Source organism: Arachis ipaensis, chromosome B8, assembly GCF_059453495.1.
Source record: "Arachis ipaensis isolate K30076 ecotype BB chromosome B8, ASM5945349v1, whole genome shotgun sequence".
Taxonomy (NCBI): domain Eukaryota; kingdom Viridiplantae; phylum Streptophyta; class Magnoliopsida; order Fabales; family Fabaceae; genus Arachis; species Arachis ipaensis.
Genome location: NC_142443.1, coordinates 16426078 through 16438506, shown reverse-complemented (window position 1 = coordinate 16438506; position 12429 = coordinate 16426078). Strand labels below are relative to the sequence as shown.

Below are 12429 nucleotides of genomic sequence, written 5' to 3'. Positions count from 1 at the left end.
TCTACCACCATACCCTCTTCTTCCACCAAACGGAGGTCTTGAGCTATCACGTGCAAATTGTGATAGAGCTTGAGTGTAGTTTGCATGTATGGATCCTAATTCAGTTTTTCTGAATCTTTTGAACATATTTTCGTGTGCTAGTAACAATGTCTCAATCTCAATTAAAGAGAGAGACTCAAACTTAGTCATGATAGAAGAAATGTACATAGCATAGTCCTTAGTTAGGCCATTAACAATTTCAGTAAGATGATCTTCCAATGAAAGAATATGACCAACTGCTCCAAGAGAATCTACCACATTTCTTATTTTCTTCGAGTAATCCGATGCTAAAATTCCTTGCTTGCTGATGCTTTTGAGTTGAGACCTAAGTTATTGAATTTTAATATTTGAAGCTTTAGTAAAATAATCTTGAATTCTTGACCATACCTGATGAGCATATTCACAATCCAAAACCTAATTGTTGAAATAAGTATCAATAGCACTGAGGAGCTAAGTCATAAGGCAATGATCTTCAACTCTCCGTCATGTAGATGCAGTAGATTCAGTACCAGAAACTTGTACAACTTCATTTTTGAATTATGGTGAGACTTTAGATTGAAGATGGTGATCTCTCAATTTGTTATCATTGATGACATAAAGAGCTAGATGCTGCCAGATTTTAAAATTGTTTTCGTTGAGTTTATCAATGGTAGAGCAGAAAAAAAAAAAAAAGGAGAATTTGAAGAAGATGAAGAAAAAAGAATCAATATGCATGGATCTTGAACCTCAGCCCTAGATACATTGCTTCTGGATAATATGTATATCAGTCTATTTATATACATGAAAGAAAAAGTTAGTTATAACAGAAAGATAAGACCAGAGTTGAACTAACTTGCTACAACAGGTAACCTTAGTTAGTTATAACAGAAATTATTCCTTTTCTTTCCTCAAAGTTAATACCTTTATTGCAATCAAATGCTTCCATTACAATTCTCACAAAATCAGGGATAAGCAAATGCAATAGATATAAATGAGGAGACTCCTAAAAAAACAATACCAAACTAAAACAGAAATTATTTCTTTACTCAAACTTCTTGATTTTCTTGATCATTAGTGTATAGTCTAACAAATTTGTACTCAATTTAAAAGCAAATCTATTATGTTATATTTTATTTTATTTTAATTTTTAATTTCTTTATTTTGTCAAAAGTTTGAATGCAAGTTACTTCTCACTTCTTAAAGCCAATGAATGTTGTTTCTTTTGCAATACCATATGCTTCACTTAACACAACAAATGAGAATGATAGAAACTATTAAAAAAAATAACAAATTATTCAAATGACAAGAACTTTGAGAGAGCTCTATATATTTTGAAGTCCTTTCTCTTTCTAATATATTGAAGGACATATGTTTTATTAATATTTATTATTTAGAGACAACATAATTTTTAGATATTAAGTATATTAGATTAAGTTTTTTAAAAATTCATACTATAAATAATTTACTATTTCTTGACAAATGATAATTTTTCATTAAAATTTTGATTATTCAACTTTTATATATTAATTAAAGACTAAACGCTCAAGTTTCCGATCGAATATTTTATTCTTCAAACAGATTTTTATTATTTAAGAGTACTAAAGAATTAATCCAAACAAATTGGTCCCTTTAATATTTTTCAATCAAAATTTTAATATACCTAGACAAATAAATTTTTAATAAATTTTATTATAATACAAATAAGTCTCGATATATTATTATATGGTAACAACTTAGTTCCTTTCAAAATCACACTGAGGCACAAATCTATCTAAATAGAAAATTTTCAATAACATAGTGCTCTATAAATTTGCTTGAGAACAAAGTATTGATTTAGAATTTTTTGAGAATCAATTTAAATTTTTACTGTATATTAACTGCAAACATCTTTCTAAAATTTCTAATACAAAATTAATTAAGTAATTTTATTAATGTAATTTTTTCATAAAATTTTTAACATGAATTTTGTATGATTAATGAAGATAAATTTTAAAAAAGAAATAATTACATTACATACATACATATTTTTTCAAATTTAAAATATTTCAAATATATTATAAATAAATTATGTTATACTTATCATTGCAAAAAAATATATCATTGACAAATTTAAATGTCACCACAAAATAAACTATTTAAGTCTGTCAATCGGTAAAACATAGTACATAATTTTGAAGATCATTACTTAAAGCTGCATGACATATAAATATCTTAATATAATTATGTGTTGGTATTTATAGAAGAATGATAACTGAAAATTATTAAATAATTTAATATATTTAATTAAATTATTTAATATAATACATGTCAATAATTTAGTTATTTTCATGTGAGTACATAGACACCTTATTTCATCTATAATAATATATATACTAATTAAGAAGAAGAAATACATAGATATGTCATCACCGTAATAGATTACTACAAGTCTAATTGTTATATATTAAGGGTATATTTATCTATAAAAGAAATTTAGAGAGCCCGATTTTATCACCAGTTTGTTTGACAGCTTTCTCATTTTGCTCTCTATATTCTCTAAAAGTGAAATTTTTGTACATAGCTGGCTTGGTATGGCTATGACTTTGTATCAATGTCTCCAACAAAGGGCAATAGAAGAATGCTACTGAGTACCTCTCTTCCTTTTGGGAAACTACCACTCTGTGTTTTATACTTTTGTATATACCATTGCTCAATGCCTGTAAGAATGGAAACAAACTATTAAATTATTATATTCTTACAGAATTATTAAAGCTAAGGTGTATATGTAAATGTATCGTGCTTAATTCAAAAAAAATATTTCGGGGCAAGAGAAAGAGAAAGATATTTTTACATGTTCTATGCCAAAGAAATTCTTACTCCATATGTCATATGAGCAAAAAATTCTTGGAATTTAAACTATGAATTAAAGAATAATAATACACTATTCTAATCATTTCCAAATTTAAAAGTAAGTAATAGGGCAACAAGAAAGTAGCATTGTGCTTAAATATTAGAGATTTTTTTTAAGAAAAACAAAAAAACACTTAACATTATTAATTATTAGGTCATGTGCTAGCGTAGTTATTTTTATTGCTTGTTTAAGGGTACTATTACAATCATATATATTTCAAGTCTTTGAGTCAATTTAGGTCAACTTTTAAACAAAAATACTAATAATGAAGTGGTACTAATAATTGGTAATGAAATCAACAAAGTATACCCAACGGACATTATTATAACCCTCTTTATCAATGATCACAATTATTTTAAAAATAATCACTATATAATTTGAACTAATAAACCAGATAAAATTTCTAAATTTTTTTAACTAGTTGTTAACGGAAAAACTGATAAAAAGTATAAATATTTAAAAAAAAGTACAGTATTTTGTAGAATATATTATGAATAAATTTTTATTTTGAGTATGTTTTTATTGATTTTTATATTTATTTAGTTTATAATAAATCTGATTATATTGAACTCTTTTAGAAATCTTAAAAAAATTAAGTCTGGCATGCACGTATATAGAAAATATTCTGAGAACAATTAATTAATTAAATGATGAATCACCTGAAATAAATCTCCAATGTTGATAACCAGAGCTCCTGGATTAGGCTTCACACGAATCCATTTTCCATCTTTTAATAATTCCAATCCTCCTACATGGTCCTGATAAACAATACTAAGAAAACTTGAGTCATTGTGGGGCATAAGTCCATATAACTTTGAAGATAATAGTTTTGGACATGGAGGATATCTATTCAGTCTAATTATAGAACTTTCTTGAAAACAATTCTCTTTGAAATAATTCTTGGATTTCATAATCATCTTCATTTTGCAAGCCAAAGTTTCTGCCAAGCATTGGGCTAGTGGGGTAACTGCTGCTGCTGCAAGGGCTTCAATGTTCCATCTGCATCAAATTTAATGAAAGATGTACTTATTAATTATGTATAAATTAATAAAAAATAAAAATGCATAAAGCATATAATAATAATAATAATAATAATAATAATAATAATAATAATAATAATAATAAGCCAATGAATTATAGCTCAAATGGTATAGTCTTTTCATATTTATTGAAGAAGTCGCGGGTTAAAAAAATATAATGAATATACAATAATGAGTATAAGAAAAAACATCTTTACATCGAACCAATTTTTTTAATGTAAAATTTACTTTATTTGAATTTAAAAAATACCAATTTTATATAAAAAAAATCGTCATATCATATAAATCCAATTGTTCAACATTTTAAAAGTAGTTTAATGTTGTCATATTGTTAATTCAATAAACTTCTACTAATAAAAAAAGTTATATTATAAATATTACTCCTCAAGTTGTTTTTCCTATTGGTCTATTGTCTCCTGCTTCTTTTAGATTAGTTATTTATACTAATAACTTTTTTTTCTTATTATAGTTAAAATAGATTAAAGAGTGGATTTAAAATAGGGATTGAAAATAAAAATAAAAAAATAAAAAAGAGCAAGAGAATTGGAGATAATTTATGTATAACTAATTCATCAACCTTTCTAATTATTTCAGACATAGAAAGAGAAGAGAATGAAAAAAAATATTTGAGCTAGTAGTAAAAAAATTGTTCAATAAAATTTAATTAGTATATCCAACTTTAATTTTTTTTAATTTATGACTTCAACACTCCTAAGTAAGCAATCAGAATATTTAATAGGAATATTGTGACAAATTAGTCAAAAGTATGAAATTATTAAAGATATAAAATAGTGGAGTCATTGATTATTCATATAATTGGTCAATCATATTGTCGCATTAATTATACTATTCCAACAATTATGAAATATACTACTTTTCACCTTTAATGTTCAATAAATAGTTAGGTTAATATATACATGCATTGTCTAAACATCTATGCTATATAATTGAAGTACAAAGAAAAATTTGGTAAGATGCCATATATTTCATTGGTTAATAACAAAATATTATATGATTAATAAAATTTATTATTTATAAATAATATTTAATTAATATTTTAAATTTTAAATTTAATATATAAAATATTAATTAAATATTGATTAATATTAATAAAAAATATTAATTTTATTTTTTTAATTAATTAATGAGTACTCATAAGATTAAACTAAGTAATAATTAGACAGTACAAATTCTAACCAGTAGTTATGACAAAGGTCCAGAGTACTTTTAATATGAGTAAAATGAATGACAATACTTACAGTCTTACATCAGTAAAATTATTAAAGGTGGTAATTTTTATAAATTGAAATACATTTTTAAAATGTATTTAATATATTAAATTTGCTTAAAAAATAAAATATTTAATTAATTTTATTTTTAATCTTAGTATTTTTTATATTTATATTAAAATATAATTATTATTAATTAGTTATATAAATTATTTTTAATTAATAAAATAAAAAATATTAGTTGTTAAAAAATACTAATATCAAAATAATACTTACTCTAAAAAATGTAGATGCAGTGTGATTGTAATTTTGTTAGAATTTTCTGCAGATAAAATCAACCACAATAAATAAAAAAATTATTATTTTTATTATCTTTTATAAAAGTTTAATTTGAGAACATAAAATATTAAAAATAAAAAACAGACAAAAATATATCAAACCCATATTAAAAATGGAAATCTTAGCAAGTGTTATTTTCATTATTTATTAAAAAATCCCTATTTTATATATATCAAAAATATTATTTATATACTAAAATTAGTCACTAAAATCAACTATTAATATATTTGTGTATAAATATATGTATAATTTAATTTATTTTTTAATGTATATTTATATTTCAACATGTATTTTATACTAATAACTAATTTAATAGTTGATATATATATATATATATATAGAGAGAGAGAGAAAGAGAGAGAGAGAATTTACTAATCAAATTAATTTCAAATAAACACCATATAGGTAGAGTAGAGTAAGCTAAGATTATTTCTATATATAACATCATAATAAAAGAAAATAATAATGTCAATTCACACATAATTTTTTTATATTATATATTTATATTAATTTATAAAAAGAAATGACATCATCAAGATAAAAATAACAATATTTATTTTTTATAAAAAAAAATTAGTACAGTTAGATATCTTTTAAAAATTATTTATCATTCAACTTTTAAAAGAGAAAAAAACTAAAAAATAAATAACTTTTCATAAAAAAATAAATAAATTTCTATAAAAATAAATATTTAAATTAATTAAATAATATTATTTAAATTAAAATATTGGCTAAAAAAAATTTAAAAGACAAATAACATTTCTCAAAAAAAAATAACATATACCTGAGACTTTTGTGCTGGTTGTCCATCATTGATATATCTGAAATAGGAAAATGAAATGCTTCGGACCATAACAATTGCTTCAAATTAGTAGCAGATGGGTTTCCCCATCTATAAGTTCTTGGAGGCAAACCAAGAAAATTATCTGAAGATTTTTTCACAAAAGGTTGATAGAACAGTTTCATTTGCTCAAACAGCATCATACCAAGAAGATCCTTTGAAATACCATGATTCACAATCTGAAAGAAACCCCATCTCCTTGCAGCATCACTTATCTCTTCCATGCACTCATCTCTCTCATCAAGATTATTTTCATTCAACCGGTTAAGATCAATCAAAGGTAGCTCTATCTCATCATCAAAATTCTCCACCAGTAACAAGTCATTATTGCGGTTTGAATCTTCTTCTTGCAAAAGGGTCTTGTAGGTTTCTAGGAATGGAGGTTCATAATCCATTTTTCTTTTTGGAGTTATGTATTACTCTGTGGAGTAGTAATCTATATATATATATATATATATATATAAGAGTGAAATAGTTATATCACTAGTTTAATTAATTGCAACAAATACAATACAACATACTAGAAAGTTCGAGAAACAAACTTTTGATGCATGCTTGGTGCTACAAGCACTTAATGTTGATCACAACAATTACTAATATAATTACTGTCCATTTAATTGAGATTAAATGCTGTTTAATTAAGTTGGATTTTTGCATGAACCGTTGGGATTATTATTTATAAGAAATTTGTGTAAGATTGCCGACATATTTATATTCTCTATATATGTTGTTGGCCTGAAAAAAGCACAGGACATAACGTCGGCTAGTGCTAGCTGTCTCGTCTGTCTTTCTAATAAGTGTATATCTACTATATAATAATTTGGAACCGCCACTTAGGCCAATATTATAATAATCCCCATATATATCTATTCAGTGATGTTATGAGAATCTTAAATTAAATTAAAAATAGCCAAACATGTCCTCAACTTTATATTCGTTTGTGAGACATTAGGCTCGATGCATGCTAAATCAATATCTGATATAAGTTAAAAAATTCGGAGGAGAATGTTAGAGACCAACATTTTTAGTAATAAATTATAAGCGTTACATAGCTATCAGTGTTCTATTCTTATTTTTCAACTTATTAACGCGCAACTTGAATCTTAACACTTATTTAAGTGGATAAGTACATAGTTATCAGTGTTCTGTTTATTCACATTCCAATTTGGTTAAACATGATATATATATATATATATATATATAAAACTTCAACAATGACAAGAGACCAAATTACCTGTAAGTGCTTGAGTCTGAAATAATTGATTATTACGGTACGTTAACCAGCTTCATATGCAGAATAAAGTGATCAAGAGAAGGGATTCTAAATTTGAATAGTAATGAAATAAAGTATATATGCTAGATTGTGAATGTGAATGTAGTTGCATTTGCATACATTACTCCATTATTATTTATAGGCATGAAACCATAATGGCACTATATAGTAAAGCTAACGAGTATATGGCTAAAGACGAGAACACGCGGCTAGCCATAGAAACAGAGAAAGAAGGGACACACAATAATAATATTGCAACACTGCAATATGCCAAATGATTTTGTGTAAATTAAATTGCTGAGATAGGTAAATGAAGAGAACTCCCTGTTATTAAAGTTTTGTTGAAAATAATAAATTAAAAAAACATTAGGTGATAAATATTTTTTTATTTATTTTTGTCTTATGTTTGAATAAATATTAACCAACTCTTTTTCTCATATTAATATAATATTTTTTATTATTAAATCAGATGTCTTATTTATTAAGAGATTTACAAGCTAACTAGGAATAGTCTTTTGTTAGGAATGACATTTTTATTCATATATGTGGATACTCGTTTTATCCCCATTCAATTAGGATGGGTTCTCTTACGAAGACAGGTCAGGTTTGGATTTAAGGTGAATTCGTTCGTATTCATTTTTTTTATATATGATTTTTTAATTTATTGTAATATTATAATTTTTTGAATATTGTGATAATTTATTTAGTAACTAGACATTGATATTTTGTAAAATATTGTTTGAATCTTAATTTTTTTATTATTATTTTATAAATTTTAAGTTCTAATTTTGTATATTAAATTTTAAAAGTGTCCGGATTCCCGGAATAAATAGAGATGGGGTAGGATACTTATAGAGATAGATCTGTACATCCAAAGACGAATTCAGGTGCAAGTGTTTATTATCTGGGAATAATATTAGAGTGTGTTTTTATAAATCGAAATACGATAAGATATAAGTAAAATAAGTTATGAATTTATGACTATTGGACCAATTCAAATTAATTGGAGATGGATATTCTAATTATAAAAAAAAGTTAACAATTGTATTGTTTTTTTTTCACAGTAATTTTTCTATTTTTAAATGTATGAGTTCATTAATATAATCATAAAAGAAATTAAAAAAAAAAAAAAGCAACAATGGCTAATTTTGTGGTTTTTGTTGTATTTAAAGTACTTGTGTATAATTCCGGGGTTGAGGAGGTGCTGGTTGTGTGGTTTTTTTTAAGGGAAAAAAAATCCATCTTTTAATCACTTCTCTCATCGTGAAAATGTGGATTTGATTCTGGTGGTCACGCCGTCACGGGTCCATTACTCCATTATCTATTGACAGGCGACTTTTCTCCTTGATCCTAAGACCTAAAATTCATCATTCTCCGACTTAATTATCTTTAGAATTTAGCTAATAAATAAATATTTTAAGAGTGTTGATCAAAATAATAAAAATATGAAAAATAAATTTTCCTATATTAATATACTTTTTACATTTGCTTTTTCTATTAAAACTTTATCTATACTTATTTAGGAAAAAAATCAGAATTTTTTGTTTTCCACGTAAGCGTATTAACACACGTATTACGTTTCCAAAGCGCTTATTTACCGTTATGAACGACTCTTCTTCTTTTTTCTCGATAAAAATCACAGCTGTCATTTTTTTTTCACGTTTCTCCTCTTCCTCCTCTTCTTCCTTCTTCTTCTCCTTCTTCTTTGTGTTTCTCCTCCTGTTTCTTCACGTGTTTCATCTTCATCGTCGTGTTTCTCCTCTTCTTCTTTTGATTTTGCAACATTATGTATTTTTTTTTGTTTGATTTTTTCCTCCCAAAAAGAATTATGAGAATATGAAATAAGAAGATGAAGAAGAAGAAACAGCAGAAGATGAGGAGGAGGAAGAGGAAGAGTTCTGAATTATGCAGAACTTATCATAATAAAAATACACCCAAAATTTCTTAAAATACACCCAAACATCTTCGTGTTACACCCAAATATCTTCATTTTACACCCAAATTTGCTGTAAATACAGAAATGAGTTATGCTACGTATACACTAAAATCAGCCACCAAAGTCAGCCACCGGTATAAAATACATACTGGAATACAAATATACATTAAAAATAAATTAAACCACACATGTATTTATACAAAAATACATTGGTGAATGATTTTAGTGGCTGATTTTAGTGTATAAATAGCATTTTTGTACAGAAAAATATTTCTTCTAATGCTGCATTTTTTTTTCTTCTTCTTTTTCTTATTTCTTTCTTTCTTTTAGTTAAATGAATGTAAGTTCATCCTCTTCCAAGTAATTTTGGAGCATTATGTGTTTTTTCTTCTTTATTTGATTTTTTTGTTTTTATTCTTATTAAGAGAGTAAAACAAGAAGAAACTTAAGAAGGTAAAACAAAAAGGAAAAGATGAATAAGAAAAAAAAGAAGAAGAAGATGGTGATGAAGATGAAAAAAAAGAACCAGCAGAAGATGAGGAGGAGGAAGAAGAAGAAGAATTCTGAATTATGCAGAACTTATCAGAATAAAAATACACCCAAAATTCTTTAAAATACATCCAAATATCTTCGTGTTACACTCAAATATCTTCGTTTTATACCCGAATTTGCTGCAAATACAGAAATAAGTTATGCTACGTGTACACTAAAATCAGCCACCAAAATCAGCCATCAGTATAAAATACATACTGGAATACAAATATACATTGAAAATAAATAAAACCACACATGTATTTATACACAAATACATTGGTGGCTGATTTTAATGTACAAATAGCATTTTTGTACAGAAAAATGTTTTCTCTAATACTGTATTTTTTTCTTCTTTTTTTTCCTATTTCTTTCTTTCTTTTAGTTAAATGAATGTAAGTTCATCATTTTTCAAGTAATTTTGGAGCATTATGTGTTTCTTCTTCTTCTTTGTTTGAATTTTTTATTTTTATTCTTGTTAAGAGAGTAAAATAAGAAGAAACTTGAGAAGGTAAAACAAAAAGGAAAAAATGAATAAGAAAAAAAGAAGAAAAAGATGGTGATGATGATGAAAAAAAAAAAAAAAAGATAAGCAGCAGAAGATTAGGAGGAAGAAGAGGAAGACTTCTGAATTATGCAAAACTTATCAGAATAGAAATTCACTCAAAATTCCTTAAAATATACCCAAATATCTTCGTGTTACACCCAAATATCTTCGTTTTACACCCAAATTTGTTGCAAACACAGAAATGAGTTATGCTACATGTACACTAAAATTAGTCACCAAAGTCAGCCACCGATATAAAATACATACTGTAATACAAATATACATTAAAAATAAATTAAACCACACATGTATTTATACACAAATATATTGGTGGCTGATTTTAATGTACAAATAGTATTTTTGTACAGAAAAATGTTTCCTCTAATGCTGTATTTTTTTCTTCTTCTTCTTATTTTCCTTATTTCTTTCTTTCTTTTAGTTAAATGAATGTAAGTTCAGGCCATGGATTCCTTACTCCTACATTCTTGTAGGTGTATCATTAACCATCATCAAAATAATTACAAAATATACCCCTTTTTTCTTTTTCGAAAAAATTACTAATTGCATTTTGATCCCTCAAATTATTAGTTTTTAACGTTTTCCCTTTTCCTTTCATTCTCACATTAGAAGCATTCAGAGAAGAGAAGGTCTGCTAGGATTTTTATCTAATTTTAATTCCTACATTCTTCTCTTCCTCTTCCTCTGCTGCAAATCTCATTAGCTGCAACACGCCGCAACCTGCGACCGCCGCCGCGCAACCTGCCGCCGCCACGCAAGACGCTGCCGCCGCGCAAGACGCTCCCTCCACCGCGCAAGACGCTGCCTCAACGCTTGGAGGTTAGTTAATCATTATGCCTTTTCAATTCATGGATCCCTTTTCTTGCTTTTCCTCTGTCATTAAAAAACCTAAATACTGGCTTGCATTTTCGGCTATTGTCCCGCCACTCAGTTTTAGCACTTACTATGTATCTAAAGCTAAACAAGCAGGTTAATCCTCATGGGTGATCCAATTCTCAGAACATGATGAGTCATGTTTATAAAAGCAACCAAGAAAAACTTTTTATATGTGATAACTGATGAAATTATTGTTTTTACTGCTATTGTAGCTACTATTTCAGAGACATATACACCATACAAATCAAGGAATCAGAAGGATACAATTGAAGTTGGTCCAGGAAACTTGAAACTGATTTATTCTAAGAAGGAAGCAAAAACTCACTGAATACATCAACAGCAAAAGCAAGGTATGCAATTTGGATGGAACCTTACTTTTCCACTTCATTCCCTTACATTTGTCACTTTGAAAATCTAGTATATCATTGTACTTAGATACAATTTATATCCAAATACATTGATCTAAGAATTTACTAGATCTTCAAATTGTGTGATTTTTTAATATTTTGTTATTTGCTTACTGAATACTGTATCCTAAATTGGTATTTGAATAATTTGTTCAAGTGATTAGTAGTTGAGTTCAAGTTGTTAGTATCTGAATACTGTATTATGAAAGTGTGGGTTGAATCGAAAAAGAGATTTCCTTCAATGCAGTGTAGACATCTAAAATTAAATTGTATTAATTGTAATTAAGAATTCAACTACTTTTCATAATATTTTTGATTTGCTTGATATATCTGATACATATTTTAACTAGAGATACTTGATGTGCTTGTGCTAAACAAAAAGAGCATTCTTTTTATGATAATGTCTGTGATTGGATTTTTATGCAACTTTATAAACATATTCCGTATGAAGCTAGCTTTCACCTTAACTTTTTGTGATTTTTAT

General features: G+C 26.2%; 1 protein-coding gene across 2 annotated transcripts; it reads right to left on the bottom strand.

Annotated features, from left to right (window-relative positions):
* Positions 1–2344: 2344 nt before the first annotated feature.
* LOC107612379 (gibberellin 2-beta-dioxygenase 8) lies at positions 2345–7726 on the bottom strand. Of its 2 annotated transcripts, XM_088496370.1 has the most exons (4): positions 7592–7726; positions 6301–6793; positions 3568–3907; positions 2345–2714 (listed from the first exon to the last, which is right to left on the bottom strand). In XM_088496370.1, the coding sequence occupies exons 2-4, from the start codon at positions 6750–6752 to the stop codon at positions 2478–2480; spliced, it is 1029 nt and encodes a 342-aa protein (XP_088352496.1). In that variant the 5' UTR covers positions 6753–6793; positions 7592–7726; the 3' UTR covers positions 2345–2477. The 2 variants fall into 2 exon arrangements, with proteins under 2 accessions (XP_088352496.1, XP_016169603.1); XM_016314117.3 differs by having other exon boundaries at positions 6301–7720.
* Between the last annotated feature and the right edge of the window lie 4703 nt (positions 7727–12429).

What these genes read in the sequence shown, in the direction of transcription:
- LOC107612379 (XM_088496370.1), bottom strand. Translation starts at nt 6,752, where the DNA reads ATGGATTATGAACCTCCATTCCTAGAAACCTACAAGACCCTTTTGCAA. An exon ending in AACCAGCACAAAAGTCTCAG is followed by an intron (nt 3,908 to 6,300) that starts GTATATGTTATT and finishes AATTTGATGCAG; the next exon opens with ATGGAACATTGAAGCCCTTG. An exon ending in ACATTGGAGATTTATTTCAG is followed by an intron (nt 2,715 to 3,567) that starts GTGATTCATCAT and finishes CCATTCTTACAG; the next exon opens with GCATTGAGCAATGGTATATA.